Source organism: Amblyomma mixtum, chromosome 3 (genome assembly GCF_055824585.1).
Source record: "Amblyomma mixtum isolate Tamu chromosome 3, ASM5582458v1, whole genome shotgun sequence".
Taxonomy (NCBI): Eukaryota; Metazoa; Arthropoda; class Arachnida; order Ixodida; family Ixodidae; genus Amblyomma; species Amblyomma mixtum.
Window position 1 is genome coordinate 237639305 of NC_143014.1, and position 24193 is coordinate 237663497.

General features: G+C 45.4%; 1 protein-coding gene across 1 annotated transcript in view; it reads left to right on the plus strand.

Moving 5' to 3' along the window:
* The window catches only part of LOC149354100 (uncharacterized), a 35989-nt gene extending 12140 nt beyond the window's left edge, over positions 1-23849 (plus strand). Inside the window, exons 2-3 of the mRNA XM_089575932.1 lie at positions 13992-14152; positions 23822-23849. Of these exons, the coding sequence (XP_089432058.1) occupies positions 13992-14152; positions 23822-23849 (189 nt within the window). The remainder of the gene's footprint in view (positions 1-13991; positions 14153-23821) is intronic.
* Positions 23850-24193: the final 344 nt, after the last annotated feature.

Below are 24193 nucleotides of genomic sequence, written 5' to 3' on the forward strand. Positions count from 1 at the left end.
TCACTGTTTTGGAGATAGCCAGCGAATGGTACAATAGAGCAGGTTTCGCCTGCCTTGATTTACAGACGAAGAAATCATTGGCGTAATGAAAAACCAGCCTTCGGTCAAGAAATTCGATGAAGTGTTTTAAGGGACATTCATGGCTCACCTCAAGCGGGGCAATGGCGCCATGAAAAACCCCTTAAACGTTAGATATGCCGGTCTGGGAAGGTTCACGCGCAGATCCGAAAGGACCTACCTGTAAGTCTTGACTCATGGACATACCTGTAAGTCTTGACGGCTGCTGGGACGGCATCTAAGAACCGGAAGAGATCCTGTTTCTTAGACAGGTCTCTCAGAACAGTGGCAGTGCAGCTCCCAAAACATATTGGATGTCTGAAAGAATACACCTCTTCCGAAACGGAGAAAGTAAAAGGATGATAAAAGTTTAGTACTCAACTCAAGGAACTCACTGTCCGGAACACCGGCGTTGATCTAAAAAAGCAGAACACCATAGGTTTCAATGGAGTCTTCAACGCTCGAAACAACTTCTCCCTGAAGAATGTAGTAAAGTCCTAGACGTCGATCGAAAAGGCTCAAAAGCGCTGGGTGTGATTCTCAAGAAAACGTATCACCTCCAAGAAGCACTTGATCAAAAATCGGTGAACCGCTTGGAGGATACATACGTTGTGTCTAACACCACGACGTATATCTGCCAAAATCTCTTTTCAGGCATGATAACCTGATGTGGACTATCAACTTTTAAAGTTTTAGCTGTCAAAAACACTTTGCTACCGGAGAATGCACTGTTATTTATAGATTGTGCTAGGCGCCCGAGCTGAAGCTCGGTGCACAGATTCTTTACCCTCTGCTTGAATAACCCAGAAAGAAACTGTAAAGAAATGGGAGCCCCAAGTCAGGAAACAGCTCTTGCACTCTTGGCGAAGGTACGCGACAGAAAGCCGCGGCCCTTTTATGCGCAGCGAATCAGCAAGCTGTCGGGGGTCCTTCACCGAGCTCTCAAGAACACCCATCTTTGAAGCGGTCTCCACCAATTTGCAGCATGTGTAGGCCCTATCGACCAAGTCTCTAACGGTACCCGCCATCAGACGCCCATGCGGGGGCGGCGTGAGCGGGAAAGTAGAGGGCATCGAAAAGACTTGGGAGAGCAGAACGGTCGTCCAAAAAAAGCGCTCGTAATCTTGTCGTTAAACTACTGTACTTGCTCAGTTTTAATGTGCAAGCTCATCGAAAACGAAACCCGGCGTCGGCGTTGACGAGTAGCAGTGGTCCAGAAAATCCCAGATGGCGTCACCGTGGTATCAAAGAAAAACTTCTAGCGAAGGTGCGGGGAATGGAATCCAGCACTTTCAGACCCCGAGGTGAGCACGCAGCCCATAGGCCCCAAAACTGCGTTGCTTCTTGGAGAAGAAAGGTGAACCTAGAGTATGCGACTGTATGCTAATGAGTACGTGTGGGATTATAATGGAAGAGATAAAGTTAACAATCAAAAGGAAACAAAAATAAAAGCAATGCTTTCGCTTTCAAAGCACGCAACTTGTCTTAAGTACCCGCCATAGTTTTTTTATTTAGTCGTCGTCCCTCTGTCCATGCATGCTCTGCAATCATAGGCAAAAACTTTGCGAGACACCCTCGCCCTCAACACGTGCATCTTTCCCTCCCTCACCCTCACCTTCCCTATCTTCCCTCCCTCACCCTCGTATCACAAATTTTTGGGCGCTAATTCTCCATCACCCTCGCCTCACCGAATGAAATCCTCAGGAGGTAAGAGTGAGGACGCTCTTATGAGAGTTCGTCCTCGTGAGGATGCCCAAGTCTGGTCCAGGCCTCGCTTAGTTTGTTTATTTATTTATTTATTTATTTATTCACATTATCTAAGTACCTCACAGGTTCCACACTTGGAACATTGTGTGATAGGAGGGGTTACAATATTTTGCAGACAAAAGATGGTACAAAGTGGAAAAGTACAAAACTAAAGAATATTAAACACATTGGACTTCACTTATTTATTAAAACGTACGTGAAAGAAAATGTATCATATTGACACAAAAAAACAGTAAACAGATAGCGTACTGCATGGCTTCAATTTACACATTGTGAACACATATTATTAGGGCCCGGAACTTTAGGCATTTGCCTAAACATGCCTATAAATGCCTAAACGGGGGATTTTTTCACTTGCCTGTCTTTTTGTCATTTTTTAGGAAATACTACCTATTTAACCGTAGTTTTTGCCTCTCTATGCCTAAATCCGGCATTTCGGTCCTCGGTGCTGTTTTTCAATTTTGAGACATCTGTCTAAGTAGGATAAGGCGCGTGCCGATGCACTCACAAAAGGCGCGGGTCTCGCCGAACGTTTTTCTCGAATAGTACTTAGAACGTAGTGTAACGAAGTGTGTTTCCCGAAGTGTAGCAAGAGGCGTGTTTGGAAAGAGGCCTGACATACATTAGTGCAAACTACTCATCATGGACGGAAAGGATAACAAAGTTGGAAAAGGCTGGACTCTGAATAGATGAATCATTGAAAGTAGTGGCAGAAGTACCAGCAGCACTTCGGGGAGTGGAAGAAAAGGGTGCTACTGCTTCTACGAAGATGCAACAATTGGTAGAAAAAATAGATGCCTAGAAACAATTTCCCAAACCAGAGACTTTCTACGCGGAGACGATACAGCCACATCACCTGAAGGCCTGAGCCCTTATCAACTCTCATGTTTTAGGTTCGCGCCACTAACTTCATGTGACGTCGAAAGAAGCCTTTCAAAGTACAAAGCTATGCTTAGCGAAACCGAAGGAGCTTCAAGTTCGAAAACCTGAGAATGCGCTTTATTGCTTCAGTTGAGGACTACGTGCGCTCCGTGCTTGACTGGCAAATCTTGTACTTATGAATAAAGAGTATCATTCAAAACGCCTATTTCTGATTTACAGCGCCTATTTCAGTATTTTTTAGAGCCTAGATGCCTGCCTATTTCGGGGTTCTTTAGTGCCTAAATTTCCGGGCCCTACATATTATATACTATATCATGGATGGATAAAGGTGGTCAATTCGTTTTTGAATATTATTGGGTCTAACAATGCACTCCGGAAGCCTATTCCAACACTTGATAGCCCATGACAAAGCAGAGAATTAAATTCGAGTGTTCGGCCGATTAGGCGTTGGAAGCTGAGATTGTTATGTAGGCGACCTGAAGTGCGCATTCGGCGTGTAGGTGGTAGTGTTTACGGGTGACAGCTGTATATTAGTTTCTGTAGCAAGAAAACAAGTCCGATCTTTCCACGTGTCCCTAAACTTGTTAGCGATAAAGATAACTTGATGTTTGTTGCGCTTTAATTACGGTTGTAGTCGCGAGAAATAAAACGCGCACTACGGTTCTGAATTGCTTCGAGGGAATGGATTAATGAGCCTGATGGGGTGACCAGATAGCTGAAGCATATTCAAGTTGAGGCATAGGTCGGTACACTCATATCGCCTCACTAACACTCACGCCTGTGAGTGTGAGCGTGAGTGAGTGGTTGTGAGTGTGAGTGAACGTGAGTGAGCGCGAGTGAGTGTATGTGAGTGTGGTTGGTGATGAGTGTGAGTGAGTGGTTGTGAGTGCGAGCGGACGTGAATGCGAGTGCGAGTGAGTGGATTAGAGTGGGTGTGGTCATAAGTGTGAGTGCAAGTGAGTGGGTGTGAGTGTGAGTGGTCATGAGTGTAAGTGGATGTGAGTGGAAATGAGTTTAAGTGAGTGTGAGCAGAGACGAGTGGTGAGAGGGCATGAGTGATGAGCCGACGTGAGTGGGTGTAATTGGCTGTGAGTGGACGTGAGCGGACGTGAGTGGACGTGAGTGGACTCGAGTGATTGTGAGTGAATGTGAGTAGAAGTGAGTGGTGAGTTGATGTGAGTGGCGGGTAGACGCGACAGCGAAGTTTGTCGCGTGTGCTTAGCTCTTTCATGTTGTTAACACTTCAGGGAAGCAAAATATTCACTACCGATGACGCTAGAGGCAGCATAAGGCATCATACAGGTGTCTTTTTTAAACCGACACAACTCGCAGCCGCTCATTGCACCCGCGAAGGGCCTGCACCCACACTAACGGTGAACTAGTAAGGCGAACAGCAACGAAAGATTGCCGTTACCGCGCCAGCGTGATTATTTAGGGCAGTATTACTAAATAATTACTCTGGCGCGGTAACGGCAACCTTTTGTTGCTGTTCGCCTTACTAGTTCACCGTTGGCGTGAGTGCAGGCCCTTCGTGGGTGCAATGAGCGGCTGCGAATTGTGTCACATCCTTTGATCGAATTTCGCATTGCCACTGCTAGAAAGGTAGATGTCTCTTGTCATGCCTCCGACACGGCTTGAGCTCATATACGCAGAGTTCCAATACTTGCTGCTGAAACAACCACTGTCCGCTTCTCGACAATAAATAGCGTAAGGTGGGATCTCGAGTACTGCAGTGGACGCTTAGGCCTTTTCTGAGCCCACGTGTGTGCATTGTAGAGCTCTGCTCTGGCCGTAATTTTTTAATTGGGCATGACCCATTCAAATAACCTTATCTACTTGGCCCGGCTCCTCAACCACACAAGATAAGATAAACTTTATTTTCCATCAAAAAAAGATGGAGGGAGACGGGGCTAAAAGCTGCAACCGCAGCTTGACTGGTCCCCGCCCCCCTATATGAAAACGACAGGTGGCACTTGACAGAAACATTTAGCAACAAAAAGCATATCAGAAGAACAGTCGTTTTGACACGACTAAATGAAGAAATGCCTATTGTAACAATACATGGCAACAAAACATGATACTGAAAAAAAAAAAAATCTCAGGAAGGTACATTGAACATGGTTAATTGAACATGCAATTTGAACATGGTTACCGAAAAAGTGATACATCAGATTTCAGGACTAACAACAGAACATCTCTATGAATTATACAATATTAATAGCGGTTACATACAGTTTGCGTTTTATTGAAGAAAAATATTCTTAAGCTGCGTAGAATTCAGCGCTAAAATGTCTACATCTTCAGACAAATAGGAGTTTAAGACCGAAGGAATGCGGTGTTTTAGGGTTTGTGCAGCGTAATTTGTTCTGCAGGAGCCAACTTTCCAGTATTCTGGTTTTCTTGTGAAGTGACCTGACGAACTTTTAACGGCTAGTTGTGCTAATTTTGTTAGGATTTTGCTATTTTGCCTCCTTTCTCGAATTAATGCGAGACATAGGTTGTACTTGTACATCTCTTTAATGTGTAATAGGCCCAGCTTGTGGAATAATGGCTGTACATTAGAATCATGTGCAGAGTGTGTAATGATTCTAACTGCCTTACTCTGTAGTCTGCTAAGTTTCTGGATACCGGTCATTGTGGTCGTTCCCCACACGAGTATGCAGTAATTTAAGTAAGACAGAAAAAGAGAGTTGTATAGAAGCATCATGACATTTTTCGGTAGAAAATATTTGTTTCTGTGGAGAATCCCAACTACACTCGCAATTTTTGAGGCTATATAGTCTGTGTGCCTGTTCCAGGACATCGTTTCTGTAAAAATAACCCCTAGTGTTTTAAATTCGTCGACAACATCTATCTCCGAACCATTTAACTTAAGTCTTAACTCAGACGGAACTAGTCTTGATTTCGCGCGGAAAACGATCGCTTTTGATTTCGAGCTATTAATTATTAGTCCATTGTGTTTTGCCCAATCACTTACTTTAGCTAACACGGAATTTGCAGTGCTAAACAATTCTGTACATTTATCGGAAGCACAAAAAATGCTAGTGTCATCGGCATAGATGACGAACTTAGTCTGCATATCCACGTTCACAATGTCATTTAAGTATATATTAAATAAAAATGGCCCCAAGATACTTCCTTGCGGGACTCCTGATTTAGTACAAGTCACGCTTGAAGAATAACCATTTAGCTCAACATATTGTACGCGATTTGAGAGGTATGATTTAATTAGCTCAAATGGTAGCCCGCGAACACCGTAATGTTTTAATTTTTCGAGGAGGAGATTTCGGTTGAGGTAGTCAAATGCCTTGGTAAAATCCAGAAATATGCCTACTACATACCTTTTACTATCTATATTGGTTAAAATGTATTCTTTCTGGTCAAGCAAGGCAAGTTGGGTAGATCGAAACTTCCGAAAACCGTACTGGGAATCAGTTATGCTATTCATTTTTTCAAAAAACGTTTCAAAGCGTATTAGAATAAGTTTTTCTAACCCTTTAGAAAACACGGGAAGAATAGAAACTGGGCGATAGTTATTAAGATTGTTATGATCACCTTTCTTGTGTATAGCTCGTACTTTTGCTATTTGCATGTCATTAGGAAAGACTCCAGAGCTTATGCACAAGTTAAAAATGTATGACAGGATAGGTGATATAACATCGAGGACATACTTTACGGGCTTGATTTTCACGTCATGGACATCACAACTGGTTGAATTTTTTAGTTGCATCATTGTTAAGTACACTTCATTGGGGGTAACAGGATTCAGGAAAATACTACTAGGATATTCTTTATTGAGGGACTTTGCATGATCATGATTAGGTAATGCTGGTACAGGTAAATTGGCAAAGTGGTCGTTGAATGCATCCGCTAAGGCATGGCCAGATACCGTCGCGCCATTTATCTTTAGCTCGCTAACCGAGCCAGAAATTGATGAACGGCCAAGAACATCATTGAGTTTTCGCCAAGTAGACTTGCAGTCATGCTTGACTGCATCAAAATAGTTTTCAAAATAGGCACTTTTAGCTTTCTTGATTTCTTTATTAAGACAATTTCTATATTGTTTAAATTCTTTCAGCTTAGCCATATCTCGGGTCTGTATAAACCTATAAAACAAGTCATTCTTAACTCTAATTTTACACCATAGGTGATCGTTTATCCAAGGTTTCCTGATCTTCCTAGACACACTAATAGTTCGGAAAGGAAAATGTTTTCTGTAAAGCGCATTGAACCTATCTGTGAATAAGCAGAAGGAAACATTAGGATCATCTGATTCTAGAACGTGTGACCAGTCCTCCTTATTTAATTCATCCCGAAATTGGTCTAATTGCGCTGGTAAAATTTGCTGGTAGGTAACTACGCGATTTACTTTTTTTCCCTTTTCTAGAGGCTTCACACATATAAAAATAGGAAGATGATCACTGAGATCGCATACAAGGACACCTGATTTAGTTTTATTGGCTGTGTAATTAGTTAAGAATAAGTCAAGCAGTGTTGATGTGCTGGATGTAATTCGTGTTGCAAGGTAAATGGTGTTTCTTATATTTTGTGCTTCAAGCAACAGCTTAAATTCTTTGATACGACCTGAAGTTGTTTCGAGCATGTTTAGGTTGAAATCTCCCCCGCAAACAAGGCCAAGTTCGCAGTCATTAACGTAAGAAAAAAGGGACTCAAGAAAATCGAAGAAAACTGGCAAGTTTCCTTCGGGGGGTCTATATACCACAACAAGAACCATCTTGTTGCAACGTAAAGACAATACCTCAAAATCTGTTGTTGATTCCGTGAAAGCTGTCAGCAATTCGTATTTTATGTCCTTCCTTATCAGCATGGAAACACCGCCTCCTCTGCCGTAACTTCGGTTGAGATTACATGCCTGATATTCCGCCGTACAAAGTGCCTCATCTTCGTGCCGATACCATGTTTCTGTCAACATGAGTATATTAAACTGGGTCTTAATTTGACTGAGCAGAACCTCTAGTGGCGTGCTTTTATTTCGAGCAGATTGCATGTTAGCATGAAATATTTTAAAGGACGAGTGAAAGTCTTTGCCTACAGAAGTGTCAAAGTTATTCAGAGAAACATATTGTGTATCCATGGCAGAATCTGAGGGAAACAAAATAAAAGCACAAACGTGGAACTATCGAGGGCCACTTCTTTCAACTTTGTTCAGTTCGTTCAAAGCCTGGATGCGCCATGCACGCTCTCCGTCTCTGCGCCGTAGAAAAATCCTAGCATTTCTGTGCCACACATACTGGAAGTCGTGCTCTTTGGCCCATTTCTTCGCTTCAAAAAGTAGTTCCCGTGAGTGCTTTGTCAAGTTCTCTTGTATGTAAACCTGTGATGAGTGGGTGCTTAAGGCGCGCCTCTTCTCAAACCATTCTTCTCGTGTGTCTTGTCTGGGGAAGCGGAGTATAATGCCAGGAACCCTACCGGGCTTTGCCGGAAGGCGGTGAATGGCCACAACTTCATGCTTGGCTAACTCTGGAACATCAATTGTCTCAGCGAGAGCGTTGATTTTGTCAAGCAGATTTTCCTGTTCACTCTCTGCGACTCCGTGAATCTCTAGGTTTTGCTTACGGTTCCTCCATTCAAGGTCATTTAACTGTTCTTGCATAGTTTGCACTCCCACTGTGTCCTGCTGTTCAAGTTTTTCAACCCTAGCCTTAATTTCCTTGATTTCTGTTTCATGACGTGCTGTGTCCACGAGAATCTGGTCGTACTTGTCAGACATTAATTGCACAGCTTGTTCGATGTTTTCGACGGTGCTCTTCAGGCTCAGAAGGGTTGCAAGTTTTTCCTGTATGTCCACAAGAGCTAGACTAATGTGGGACAAGCTAGGCTCAAGCCCGGAAACGACGCAAAAACCAAGCGTGTTTTTCAGTAACGCCGGAGGTTCTTGTTTCTATCATAAGTATTTGAAAGAGCCCTGCGTTGGAAATCTAGCAGATAGTTTTCATTTTTTTTATATGCATAGCATCAGACATGATGATGCCTTGACGGCAAGGAAATAGCCAAGGTGGTAGTATTTAATTTTTGGGCAAGTTAAATGGGCTTGTGAAATGCGATTTTGTTTTATCTTTTTCTTTGCAATACTGGAAGTGGAATAAGTTCTGTTTGCATGCTCCGATTTCAGCAGTTCTGCCCTGAATGACTCATGCTTGTACAAATCCTTTGAACTGGATACTACGATTTCCTCTAAGAACTTCTGGATAGGGCTTTTTCCCAGTACCGTCCTACCGTTTCACAAGGACATACACAACAAAACGGCTTAGAAGTTACCTGCATGCGCATTATTCCGCGAAAGACGCTTCCCCGACCAACGATTCCTTGAATAATTAGGTGCAGTGTTAGCACCCCCTATGCCTACGCAGATGCGCTTGTGGTGTCCATACGCATCGGCCTCAAGCGAGAACACCGCGCTGGTTTCTAAAGCCTCCTTCAGACAGGGGTTGTGAGCAGCGCAGACAACGTACTGCACGGCAGGCATGTCCACAGATCGGTATCGCGCTCTGGCTAGACAAAGCCAGCCCTGCGCTTAACTATGCTGCGAAGTAAGTCCAAGAGTCTGTTGTAAAGGCAATGATAACGGCCATTCCCCTTTGGATCGTTTCTCCGCAGGGAAAACCTGTACTTGGGGCCCACTCCAGCCGTTTCCCTTTTCGTGAGGAACTCGTTCTTTTCAAAAATACTCTCCATTCGCTAAAGGTATTCTAGTCACCGCTTGCTTCCAGTGCGTTCATGCAGACTCACGGACATGTCACTGTGAAGGCAAACTCATTATTTTTACTTAGACGCCTTCATAATCGTGTGCACAGTGGAAGGAGGGGGGAGCACCTTCTAATCCTCAAAGAGGGCGCCAGGTATGCCCTAGACCTTTACTCTGTCGGACTTGTTCCGTCATTTTTATAGTGCTGCAGTGTAACGGCCATTCAGGTTTTCTTACGATACTGGTGGCCCAAGACCCATGATGTCGAGTTCCAATAACTTTTTATTCGCTGAGTCACTTTGAGGCAATATTTTCAGGTTCTTATTTGCAGCCAGCAAAAGACAGATGTGTCATAGTTTTTGCGGTTTAGAGAGGATGACAATTTCTTCGGAAGCGCTTTGTCCCAGACATGCCTCAGCAGCGTAGGGACTGTCTTCCCCTGCCGATCTTGCACATATGAATATGAAAACTACTACTCAATATTATTGCCATGACAGGCAGACTTTTTGACTTGCCTGAGGATAAGCAAGCAAATAACATACAGCACGGCGCTCTCCTGCGAATGCCGATGTGGCCGCGACGTCCCTCTTTCTGCGATTCATGGAAAGGAAACGTGCTGTGTTCACTTCACTGGGAAGCAATTACGCCGAAGCATATCAACCAAGCCCGCGCCGGAACAGTACGAGTCGTAGTGGAAGCGCCAGTGGCAGTCCTTTACCGCAATTCATGTGGTGGGTGCCCCCTTGGCTCTTGCCCGTGACTATTGTCCGTCTCCCATTCCGGAACCGGAGCAAGCAGCTCCTGCCGGGTAGACGGACAAGAGAGAGAGCAGTCGGTTCTGCGGTGCGATGCGAAGCGTCTACACGAGAACAGCACCACAAAACGTCCCATAGTTTGCCTCGTTGGATACCGACAGCGGCGAGTAAAAGTTAACCCTTTCCCGAAGCGGTGCTGCAAGAAAATAACAACGTCTCTTGCGCTGGCAGTGACGTGTTCCTCTTGTCGACCCCAACGTTAGTACTTGCTAGAACCGAAAATGCGTTTCGAGTCCCAACTAGCTTTTGTTTGCTTGTTGTTAGCGTTTGTACATTCCTCCCGTCATTATGCATTCCCTCCTAGATGGTCAGACAAAACACTTCCTGCTGTGCATGCAAGACACCCAGCGCGCCATGGCCATATTCGCGCTTTCACATATCATGTAGTCTTAGTCCAGTTTAGAAGCCTAGCGGTTCGGTTCTAACACCGTGTGGCTCGTAATGCATTCCCATTGTTTGAGATCTTCTGAATGTAAGATTCCTAGTCCTGCCTCCTCCAAAGGAATAGGGCTTCCACGAATGCTACAGGAGCCCCACTACACGGCATAGAAGGAAACCCCCTGGGATGAAAACTTTTGACCAAGGCTGTACGTGTATTCGCAATCGCAAAGCCCGGCCAGCCCATCCAAGACAAACGCACCCTGGCCCGGGCCCGGGCCCGGCCAGAGCCCGGGTCAAAGGGTTTTCGAGGGGCCCGAGCCCGGCCCTCGGGTGGGCCGGGTATGGGCGTTCGAGCTGGCCCGAGCCCGTGCACAGTCTAAACGTGAATGTGAGTCAGAGGACGTGAGAGTTGTGAGTGTGTGTGTGGGGGATTGCGAGGTCGAATGTGTGGTTGTGAGTGCGAGTGGTGATGAGTGTGAATTTTTGGTTTGGTTTGGTTTATGGGGTTTAACGTCCCAAGCAACTCAGGCTATGAGAGACGCCGTAGGGAAATGCTCCGGAAATTTCGACCACCTGGGGTTCTTTAACGTACACTGACATCGCACAGTACACGGGCTTCTAGAATTTCGCCTCCGTCGAAATTCGACCACCGTGGCCGAGATCGAACCCGCGTCTTTCGGGGCAGCAGCCGAGCACCATAACCACTGAGCCACCGCGGCGGCGATGAGTGTGAATGTGAATAAGTGGTTGTGAGTGTGAGTGGACATGTGTGCGAGTGCTCATGAGTGCGAGTGGGTGGTTGTGAGTGTAAGTGGACATGAGGGTGAGTATGAGCATAGTCCTTCAATGCTACAACATTGAAGAACTATGGTATGAGTGAGTGGTTTTAAGTGCGATTGGACATTTATACATTTATACAAATACCTCACAGGTTCCACACTTGGAACATTGTGTGAGGGGAGGGGTTACAATATTTTGCAAACGATGGTACGAAGTGGAAAAGCAGAAAAGTAAACAATATTAAATACATTGGAGTGGAAACAATTATTCAAACAGACTTGTTAAAAAACGTATTATATTCGTACAGAAAATAAACCGTAAACGAATAGAGGCACTGCATGGATTCAACTTACACATCACGAACACAATCTATGTACTATATCATGGATGCATAAAGGTGGTTAATTTGTTTTTGAACAACAATGAATGGATATGAGCGATAGTGTGTGAGTGGTTGTGATTACGAGTGGACACGAGTGTGAGTGAGTGGACGTGAGTGCGAGTGGCCGTGAGTGTCAGTGTGGTTGAGTCACCTCTCATGGGGCCGAGGCAGTAGTTGGGAACGGACAAATGTTAAGTATGCGAACTTGCGGGTAGAAACAGGTGCGCTATGAAAATTTCTTTTCAGGTAGCCAAGGGTGCGCGATGCTTTGGCAGTTATGTTTTGAATGTGTTCCGCTCGAGAAAGATTTGAAGCCTTATAAAGGCCTACGCGTTTATAAGAGGATGTGCGTGTTGGTGTGATACTGTTAAGAGAATAAGTGAATAGCGAGGTTGAATGCTTCTGGCTAACTGTCATGATTTTACATTTGTCAGTACGTATTGTAATTTGTCATGATGTGCACTAGTTAGCTATGCATTCAAGGCCCTGCTGAAGAATGACATGGTCAGTGCTTGAACGGATATCACGATAAATTATGCAGTCATCGCTGAGTAGTCGGACTGATGAAGTGATATGCGATGAGAGGTCATTCATGTAAAATTAAAACCATAAGGGACCGAGAACAGTTCCCTGTAGAACGCCAGAAGTGACACCAATTAGAGCTGATGAAAAGTTTTTGATAACTATGAACTGTTTTCTAAAAGATATGAAGTTACGGATCCAGGAGCCAGTTAGTAAGTCTAAATTAAGCGACAATATTTTAACTATATGGCGACAATGGGTGACACTTTGAAGCGCTCTAGAAAACTCCACGAATAGGCACTCATTCTGGTAGATTTCATCCATGTCCTTGAATAGATTACTTGTAAGTGCAATTAGTTGTGCATCACAGGAAAACCCTTTTCTTAATCTGTGTTGGGGTGGGAAAAAGAAGCCATTGTTCTCCAGATGGCAAGCGATATTAGAATTTATACTTACATGGGAACTTACATGGGATACTTGTTAATGATATCGGGCGGTAGTTTCTGTGTTTTTTTTCACCGGATTTATAAACACGGATTAACTTATCCATCTTTCAATCATAAGGAACTTCGCCATTTGCTAAAGATTCTTTTAAAATACCACAGAGAATGATAATAGAGAGATCTACGATGTGTTTGAAAATTTTTGTATTTATTCCGTCTACACTAGGGAAGTTGATACTTTGACACTATTAATTAGAGATGCTACGCCTTCTGCTGTTATCTCTGTTGCAGTCGCGAATGCGCAATTTAGTTCATGTGGTTGAGGTAGGCAGGAATAGTCTTCCATTAAAGTCAGAGTAATCGAAATCATTATTGAGTCTTTCACTACGTTGTGGGCCATGGCACATGCCGCGCATTTTCACTTCATTTCCCTCAATTATATTAAATTGCAAGGAATCCACAACTGCCGGCGAATAAGTTGTCATAGCATGCGGCCGTTATAAGCCGCACCGCATTATCCTCCTCCAGCACTAGCAGGTGGTACTAGTGGTACTGTTTGCACTGGGCTGTCGAACAGTGGTAGGGCATAATAAAATACGAAGCTTTTTCGCACCGATGTACAAGTACGTGCTGCTCACGCTGATAGTATCTGTCGATTAAGTTGGTACTGGTTCCGGAGCTATTGAAAAGCAAAAGGATATATTTTCTAATTGCAAATAAAGACCCCACTGACAAAACTGCACGGAGGCAACACCGCAGGACCCTGTGCTGAGTCAGTGTGTTTATGGTTTGGTTTATTGGGGTTCAACGTCCCAAAGCGACTCAGGCTATGAGGCACGTCGTAATGAAGAGCTCCAGAAATTTCGACCACCTGGGGTTCTGTAACGTGCACTCACATCGCACAGCTCACGGGCCTTTAGAATTTCGCCTCCATCGAATTTCACCGCCGCGGCCGGGAACGAACCGTGTGTAAAAACGTGTGTGTGTCTCTGTGTAGAGTCAAGGCCACAGCGCGAAAGCTGTACACGAACCTTTCTTGCGTGGAAAGGAAAAGACAAGTAATGGGCCTTAAAAGTCGCACTGCCGTGTCAAGAATGAGGCGTCTGAAATAATACGCACACAAAATGTCTCAATCAGCGCGCACAGCAAGTGCTTGTATTTTCAGCAGCTACCGTAACAACATTCACATTCACATGCTGTATCTTAAATATCATTGTGTCCCTCTCTCATGCCTATTACTGAACGTTGTTTTTCAGTTGCTTGGCAGTGAAGAAGATCTTGTTCTCATGATGGTATCAGAACACTTATGGATCGAAAGCAACTGGAGGTGCATGGTGTCAAAATACGTCTGCACTGAGGAAGAAAACAAAGTTTTTCTACGAAGGCTGCGTTTCTGGATACCGCCGTGGATTCACAGGTAAGTGGACGAAAATCCAATCCAGCATATATTTTTCTGCCCTGTTTTTACTAATTATAACTTTCTCTTAAACAGATGGACGGTTTTAGACAATCCCTAAATACTATCACAGATTGCGTGCTACAGCCTATTGGGCAAGACGCAGAATCTCGTACTGTAGTCACGGAAGACGTGTGCCGCACTTAAGAAAAACGAAATAATGCGGATTTCCTTCCTTTTTTTTTCTTCCTAAAATATTAAATATAAGTGTTAGTCAGTTGGCACTCGGTGTAGCGAGTGATCTGAACATCACTGTCAGGTCATTAGACTTTCCAGAGCGCTTTGTGCTAAAAATATGAAAGCATTTGGGTTTGTTTCGCTGCATTTTTACGCCCGTTTTCTACCTTTGGGCTGCAGCGACGATAATTCAGGATGGAGAAGTGTGTCCGTATCTGCTCGCTCCAGCAAGGTGTCAAAAATAACACAATTGCCGGGCGGTTCTCATCTGTCCGGATTAACTTGGAGGCATGCGCATATACATTTCATTCCATTTTATTTCCTTGAACACCCTATTGTGGTATTACAAAAGGGTGGGGCAAAAATAACAAGTGATATTTTATTATATTAGACGCCCGGCAATGCTCTCGTGGAATGCAGAATGACAGGCGATTGCTGCGATGATGTGGGGAAGTCGTTCCAGTCGGTTGCTGTACTTGGAAAAAATGACGCTGAAAAGGTTGTGGTCCGGGCGCATGGTATGAGACGAAGGGGGTGTCCGGTACGGTAAGAATTCCGTGAAGCAGGTGCTCATTTTAGGGTCTTTGATGAAGTGACGGATGAAAAAACTTATGATAATGATAAACGCCAGTAACGCGACGGCGAAATTAAAGATTGAGCAGATCAGATGCGCATTTTAAGAATAAAATACCGACATTGCGCGAGTAACAAGAACATGCGAATCCAGTGGCCCTGTTCTGGAGCGCGTCGACAGCATTAGGGAGATGCATTTTATATCAATGCCAGATTGCATATCAGTATTCCAATTTCGGTCAGACCAGCGCCGTGTGAGCGAATAGTATTACATGCAAGGGGCATTACGGGGGTGGCGCCGTAAATAAACCTAGCGACTTATTAGCAGATGAGATGGCGCTTGTCGCATGCACATCATAAGTTAAATCACAAGAGAGTGAGACACTAAATATTTATATGATGCCAGAAGATCTATTGGGACACAAGAAATTCTATATGAAAATATTATAGTGTTACGGCTGCGGTGAGACGACCTGGTTTTACATTTATTAGGGTTAAGAGTCATTAATCATTGATTACACTATGCTTGTGAAGCCGCCGAGGTGACTCAATGGTTATGTTGTTTGCCTGCTGTCCCGAAAGACGCGGGTTCCATCACGGTTGTGGAGGTTCCATTTCGATGGAGGCTGCGCGTTTCCGGACGGCTACTGTCCCCGGCGAAATCTTCCCTTTGTGGGACACCGAAGGTGCTTGAACAGGAGGCTGTGTGGCGCCAGTAATCGTCGGGTGTCCGGGACCAGAGCTCATTATGGGTCTGAACGTGACAGCCTGACCGTCAACTTTGTTTCTCCACCAACAAGTATTCAACTGATCAAGCACAACCCCACAAGAATGACAGTGCGCTGGCCGGAGGAGAAAAGGCCTGAGCCGGTGGGAAAATGCGGGGAAAACGGGGAATGCCGCAGTCGCCTGCGCTGAGAAGAGGGCGAGGGAGACGCTCCAGCCTGGAAACAAGGATTTCCTGAACGGACGGAAAGAAAACGAGAAACAGCCAGCGAGTAGGGGGACGAGCAATGCCGGAGACGGCACCGCTGGTAGTCGCTCCTCCGGCGCCTGAGGCGCCCAAGTCATCAGCCAGAAGACGAGCCTGAGCAAACAGGGTCCATTCCGCAGCTCCTCCGTTCCTTCTCACAAAGATTCCGGCGCCAACGCTGGAGCATGTAAGCTTGAGAACCCCAGCCTCTGCATCCTATTGCTCGATAATATGTAATTTTTGAATATATCTGTTTTCTTCCAAGTGTGTGAAACGGTGTCTCTTTGCCTCTCCGTTTCCTGTGGACCCGCGCAGTATGTGAGGTCGACCAAAGGCGAAATGCTAGAGTCCCGTGTACTGTGAGATTCCAGTGCACGTTAAGGAACTGCAGGTGGTCGAAAAAATCCGGAGCCCGCCACTACGGCGTCCCTAATAGCGTGAGTCGCTTTGGGACGTTAAACCCGATGAAACCAAACAAAATTCTCGTATGTTGTTTAGGTCAATCTGTAATGATTCTTGATCGGAAGGATTAGTTAGCGGGTGGTAGATAACGCAGTAAGCTGTGAATAATGCCCGTTTCCGGGAGCTGTAGGTGTCTGAATGAATGAATGAATGAATGAATGAATGAATGAATGAATGAATGAATGAATGAATGAATGAATGAATGAATGAATGAATGAATGAATGAATGAATGATAACGCAAAACTCGGAGGGGTAAGCCGTTGATGCAAATTAAGAACAGTGAAGGCACAAGGACGGACTCTTGCGGAACACCTGACGTGAGCGGTAGTTGGTCGTGGCGTTGTTTGCTGAAGCGAACTGGAAACGATTGGTAAGAAATGATTTGATCCATGCAAGTACGCTTAGGTGCAAATTTAAGTTGTTTAAGAAACAAACGATATTGGCAAACTTATCGAATGCTTTAGCGAAATCAAGGAAGATGGTGTTAGTTTGCATGGTAAAATCGAGGTTGGTTTTAAAATCGTGAAGAAATATGGCCAGCTGACCTTCGCATGACATGGCTTTGCGAAACACGCGTTGTGATTGAGTCCACGAATTCTATGAGCTAAGAATAAACTACATGATGTGTGAATTCGCAAGGCGCACTGGCCAGGGATATATGGGGCGGTAAGTTAGGGGAGGACTTTTGTTACCTGATTTGTATAAGGGAACGACATTCCCCATCTTCAATTCGCCTGGTAGCGAAATTGTAGCTCTGGTAGCTCTGGTGTCCCTTCTCCTGCAACTGTTGGTGCACCTTGTTGCGGTCTTGGTAATAAGACTTAAAGGGGAGGGGGTGGGGGGGGGGTGATCTGCTCATCGTCGGACTCCTTTGAATCTATGTGGTTGCCCGAGTTGGATCTCTTCATGGAGAAGGTTGGCTTTGTACCTCGCTTCCACGCCTCCGAAAACTGAAAAACACCTTTTGAAAAGAGAATTCTTGAAAAAGATTTTTGGAACTTTTGAGCCTCCTAGACCAATCCCTTCATCATTTCCCTGACACGTTAGTAATGTCACATTATTGGTGGCTTCAGTCCACACAGTAGTCTGTCTTGGAAGCAGGTGATCAACTTAAGTGAAATGTAGTCAACCTTGAACCCTAACCATGTATGTGACTGGGCTGACAACTTTTGCAACAGTAGCTTTTTGCAATTATACAGGCTCACCTCGTGTGGTCGTCTACATATGTAGTCTCCATTATATTTGGAAAAGGATTCTGCACGTCATCTTTGGTCGTTACGTTGTTCCGCCTGTCGTCTCAGACGCCCCGCTATGTAATTGAGGAAAATTTCAGCAGGTGTCCGTGAAGTTAGCAATTGCGGGGTGTTTCTAGAGGGAAGAAAGAAATTTGTTCAGATGTTCTTGTATTGTACTCTTCACTCCAGCATTTCCATCACTCAGAAGCTTTTTTTAGGAAATCTGGTCGTTCTCACTTCGGTATCTGAGGCTGTATTCAAAGCGGCATGATGTGGAGCCCCAGCAGCACTGGTACTCGGCCCAATGTTCGAAATATATTCGCAAACGCCGGTCCTACGTAGGACCACAGTGAAGCCATCAATTTCCAATATTGCGCCGATTTGATACCCTTGTGCTTCATGAACCCTCTAAAGCAAACCGAAGTGAATGTGGGTTATCGGCGATAACAGTTTCTTATGGGTAGCAGTAAAGTTTTGGCGGTCGTAGCTGATCTCATCCGGAGCTCTTAAACCTACTTGGAGTAGGCGTCTACCAAAATTAGCAGATCTACACCGTCCCACAGCACCGGAAGTGCTTTCTTTTACACTCTCCCTCTCTCTGTCCCTCTACTGCAGTAACCTTTTCTAGTCTCCACCCAGCAACCTTGTTGAGAGGTTCCTCGCATGCGGTGCTCCCACGCCCCGAACACAAACCATTAACAGATACCTCCAGGGTTGCAGAGGCCCTTCCGACTATGCTGGACGGGTGCTTTGACAAACTTGACAATTCCCAATAGTTTCTTCTACGTATTTGTGGAAGGAAGCCCACCAGATGTATACACTTGCCAGCACTTTCATATGAATGATCCCTCGATGTGCTTCGTGCAACAACCAGAGTATTTTAAATGCGCTTGCAAGGTTTTCAGCACAATCACCTGATTGCTCCAAGCACATTGGTTGTGCAGACAGTTCATATCGAGTAATAAAAATGGTCGCATTTCTTGAGGGTAATAATCTGGTCATCCCAAAAGAACGCAGAATAAAACGTGTGTTAGAAAGGTGTCCCGCTCTTTTTCCGAGCAAAGATTTTAGCTGCTGCGTCATACATATATAGCCAAACACTCCGGCTCGTCGTTGCTTGAAGCTCTCGACAGCGGCATTCGTGGCAGTGCGTCAGTGACTTTCATTTTTTTCGCCATGACGAAATATAAATCGTACTGGTACGCTGTTAACGACAGCAACCATCTCTGCATCCGTGCAGCTGCTAAAAAAGGCAGCGGCTTATCACGCTGTAGAAATCTGATAAGCGGCTCATGCTAGCTGTATAGGCTGAACTTTTGCGCCCATACAAGTAACGAAGGAACCGTCGAAAAGAAAATAGGATCTCGGGCGCTTCCTTTTCGCCTTGAACATAGTCCCTCTTGCTGCTTGCGCGAAGTGCACGAAGTGAATGCGGTAGGTAGATCAGTTCCGTCTGGCATTTCATGTAAAATGACAGCTCCAAAGCCATAAGCGAGCGACTTAGAAGGCTTGTACTTCGCTGTTCAAAATAATTTTCTTAATTGCTTTGAATGCGTTCTGGAAATTAAGCGTCCATTTCCACTTTAGGTCTTTTTGAAGGACCTCATAAAGATGTGCGACCACAATTGCCATATGCCTCATAAACTTGCCATTAAAAATTTTGAAGGGCCAAATAGGACCTCAGTTGTATGATGTTACTAGTCCCTGGGGCATCTCGTACTGCTTTTATCTTTTCAGCAGTGGGGATAAATTCCCTTCTTCAAAACTTCGTGCCCTAGGTAGACAACTGAATCGCGAAAAACTTTCACTTTTCCTTTCATTGATCGCCAAGTCGCTCCATAACTTTAATGACAGTGCTCTAGCAGTCTTCTGTGCTGCTGCCTCTGATGATGACGTCGTCTATGTAGCACCCGATGTTAGGAATGCCTTCCAGAACATTGTTCATCATGGCCGGAAATAAGGCCGGTGCGCTCGCAATTCCAAATGGGAGCCTTTAGAATTCGTACAAGACTTGACGTGTATTTATCGTGAGCAGTTGCTTAGATTCTTCCCTCAGAGGCACTTGCTGGTACGCCGAGGATAAGACCTGCACACAAAATACCTTACCACCGGCTAGCATCGAGTATAAATCAAGAAGCAGCAGCAGGTAATAATGTGTCTTGAGAACTTGATTGAAAGTTACTTAGAAGTCTCCGCGAATTCTGATCCCACCGCCACGCTTCGGAACCGGTACAATGTGAGTACCCCACTTGCTCATAGCTACTTTGTTCAAAATGCCCTGATTTTCCAGCTTTCTATGTTCTTCGCTGACTGCCTCTTTAGTAGCGAAAAGCATAGACACGGCTTTGCAGAACGTAGGCTTGTCGTTGAGATCTATGGCTATTTTGACTTGTAACTGCGGACTACTCCCGGTGTTCTACGAAAAACATCCAGAAATTTTGCCCGTAGTGAAAGGACATCAGAGCTCTCCGTGACAATAGTGACGGTTTTCTGGTAAAGCAGCCACTCTTCATGCCCATCCTGGCCTAGAAGGGTACGCATAACTTTGCCCTGGTTCTCCACTACACGCAGTGAAAGCTCATTTCTGCGGCCGTCATGTTCAACGCTTACGGTTGCCTTTCCTCTCAGCTTTACAGGCTTTCCTGTGTACGTTTTCAAAAACATTTTTGTTGGCTTGCATTTAGTCTGCGATAACCATTGCTGTTACATACTTTCCGGCATCAATGTTACAGCTTCGCTCGTATCCAAAAGCATCGATATGTTTTTTTTTTATCTGCATGAAAACTTTTTACCCTCTCCGTCCCCCGTGGATAGCACGACATGGTAGGTCTGTGAACCTTACGACTCTTCGTCTGTCGCTTCCTCTTAGTTCATCGGACGGGTTTTCTTCTCTCGGAACATTGATTGTAGATGCCCTGTCTTTGTACATGCGTGGCACTTCGCATTGCGATACCAACACTTGTCAGAATCGTGACCTTTTCCGCAGTGCTAACAAGTGGTCTTCTTTAGCGCCCTTTCTTTTTTACATCCCGACGGCCTAGCCATCGTTACCCCCTTGCCTTGTCAAATGGAAGGGAAGAGACAGTGATAGAGATGCTGTCTTTCAGTGAGAGTTCAAATCTCAGCGAACAATAATCATTCAATGGCATCCCCGGCGAAAGCTCCCACATCACGAGGGTGACTTGGGTTTTTGTTTCCCGGAGCGAGGGAGTGGGGATTTCGTTTCGGGAGGGCACACTATAGGTGCTCCCTTCCCTCACTGCGGTGACTACACTCTTCTGCCACCGAACGCGACGAGCATCACCAGCCGCTAGACATGGACATAACTCACGTGCTCAAGGTGACCTATAGGCGGCGTTTTACCAGCGCAAACTGAAAACAATTGACCGCCCAGGTACCGCGACATCACATTGTAAATCTCTCTGCTCCCCGGCGTGGAATAAAAATGTCCCGTGGATGGAACTGTCTGCAGAGTGCATAGAAGTGCTCCCGTAAAGCAGCGTTTAGGAACCCACGGACGATGGAGGACGCTGTCGAACACCACGTTATCGGACGCATATGGATATGTGGCAACGCGTCGTCGATGCGCAACTGACCTAAAGTGATGTCGCCTGGGATGACTTCGTTGGTGTAGATGATGACGCCAACATCGGAAAGCTATACACTGACGAAAATAATAGTACGCGAAGTACGAGAACTCTCGTACTTCCAGGAATCTGACGAAGACGATGACGAGGAGGCTGAACTGCCGCCGAACCCCCTCCTTATGCTCAACCAGCTGGCCAGACATGGCTAGTGGACAGAGCTGTCCTTGACCCGTGAACTCTTGGACAAGTAAGAGCCCACCCTTGACGACGTTTTTTCACTGTTTGTTTTAAAATAAAGTTGTTACCGCCACCACCGCCAGCTGCTACCTAGAGCGCTTCCATCGCGATTGGTTAGTTACTTCAATTAGCAAGGGTATCGGCGCAGAGCACTTCACTGTGTTCGAGAGCTTAGAAAGCACTGTAATAGGAAATTTACACTGTTGGAATTTACACTGTCCGGCTTTATATTTTGGGCTGTAACATGGGAAGTCCACGAATTACGATCCTTGGATGGAACGAACGCTGTACGCGCGACCGTCAAGTTCGTTATGAGTGGGCTCCACTATACAGTCGGAACAAATCAAGAATGTCGCCGAAAATTCCCCTTTAAGGAAGCCCTCCTGCTATTGGCGTCAACGGTTGTCACGACGTCGTGGTTGACACTTTAGGCTTGCCAACTCCCTGCGATGTCACACTATCAAGTGCAGAAGGATAAACTGCGAATTCATGACTATCAGTCGACACTGCAGACTGGAGGAATTCATTAGAAGGGCATTTGTCGCTGCGCTCTTTTCTACCTAACTGCAGTCCCCTTTAACTGTGATGCATCAGCCGAGCGGGTGAAGTCTGCTAACTACCTCAACCTGAAATCTGTAGCGGCCCCTGTAAATAGATCTAGTACGCCCCAAAACACTGGCATTTCGTTTTCAACACTTAGTTGGTGTCACACTCTTCTTCTATGTTACAAATCCTACCAGACGAACGTCAGTCAAACATGTTTATTTTAAAAGAACAATGTAGGCAGAGACACCATGGTAATGCGGGCAAAATACTGTCTTGAGATACAATAATAAATCAAAAGTGCATGGGAAGTGCTGCGGCACTACTTGTACGAATTACGAGGTGCACATGAAGCTAAAGGGAACAAATACCGCAAATACGTGCCATACATAACCACGGCAAAGGACTGCATGCCAGTAAATGTGGCGCAGGCGCGTCAAATTTTATCGCAAAGTTTTCTTCGTTTCCGTCCACGACCCAACTAACCGCTAACCGCCAAACGGTCTTTTTGCTTTCCATACATCAAGTTTCACGTTTACTGTCAGTGCAGAAGTGCTAGGCGGGTCGAGACCCCGAAACACCCAGTACTTCTGATTACGCAGCGTTCGTGCAGGGTTGGCCTTGTGATCATGTGGTGTGACCGCACCGGAACCATCAGGACACCATATGATTTAAAACCACTAAAACAGCACTGTTAATACTTCACACTCGACAGTAAAGAACTATCTTGAATTAAAATTGAGATTATTACTTGCATTAAGAATACCGCAATAATTTTTCGCGCTTCAGCAAGTTAACTTACCTTGCTAGTGACGAAGCAGTCCCACCGCTATCTAAGAGGCGGCGTCGCAGAAAAAAAAAATGGTACGCTGAAGTATCCTGTGCGTGTAATAACGAATGAGGCGCACGCAGTATGGTTCCGGTCGTTTTTGAAGAAGTATGCAGCCAAGTGCAATTAATATAATTGCAGTTCTTCGTAGTACCCCGTTTGAGTACAGTTCTAAACGTGGAAAACATTTCAGAAAAGCGCGAGACCATTCTCAATATAAACCAAGAGTCTGATAATGCCATAAACTTTTGGCACGTTTATTTTTCAGGTGTCCTATATGTGCTGGAAAAACAACCATAGCAAAACTTTGCTGCAATAGAAAACTCATCCTTTGTTGAGCCAAAGCGGCGATTAAATAGTTGGAGCATCCGCCTTGTATGCGGCAGCTGCAGGGTTCGATCCCCAGAGCCGCCGGTTACCCCTTGGCTTTCCAATGGGTACAATCTTTATTCTGGCCTGGTGCTCAGATTCTGTGCGGTGAAACGCTTTAATGAATGGGGCTTTGACGCCCCCTCGTGCTAACTATGCACTTTAACCACAGAGATCTTTGGTCATGTGGCCCTTGCTCTATTAAAATCAGAGTTATCTTTATGTGCATGCTCCATTGCATGCATACAGTTCTAATTTCCTGCTCGTATCCCAAGACGCCTATGCGCGTGCCCACTAGAAGTCACGAATATCTGATTTCACGATATTATTCGTGGTTCGCGGCGATGCAACTTGCTATCCGTCATGTTTTAAGGGAGCATGGCGGGTGGTCACGGCTAGGCTCATTCCGTCGGCTAACGAGCGCGCCTTTCAGCATTGCCGTTGCCGAGTTTGTTTAACTCTTTTGCGGGTGCATATATTCCCCAGTATACGGAAAATTTTCAGTTCTACGCCACCATGTCTGCGTATCTCCCATGTCTGTTTGCACGTTTGCCCTTACTGCTACGTAGCCGTATAGCAACGCCATCTTATATTCCATGTATTGCATATAACCTTGCTTTTTCTCATCGCTTGTCCTATTTCAGCCCTAACATGACAGAAAGGCCGGGGTAAGTGCGCCACAGAGATCTTTTTGTGTAGTTGATCAGGTTTCAAAGGAGCCCTGCCACACTATTCAGTAAAGCTAGCGAAATTAGTGACATGTTAAACGACGCCATTTCCCATACATACCCCAGCAAGGATTTTGGAATGCGTTGGGTATAAGCGGAGTTATCTGCAGCCAAATTTTGAATTTGAGCGCTTTCACCTTTTTTCCTCTCCTCTTGTCACTTTTCGCACACTCGAAGGTGGCCTCACCCACCCCGCCCCGCCACTGGGCAGCTGACACGCGCTGGAATTCCCCGAGAGCCGGACCCCTCCTGACAAGCCGGCTGACTGGCCACGGCCCCAGCAGCTGT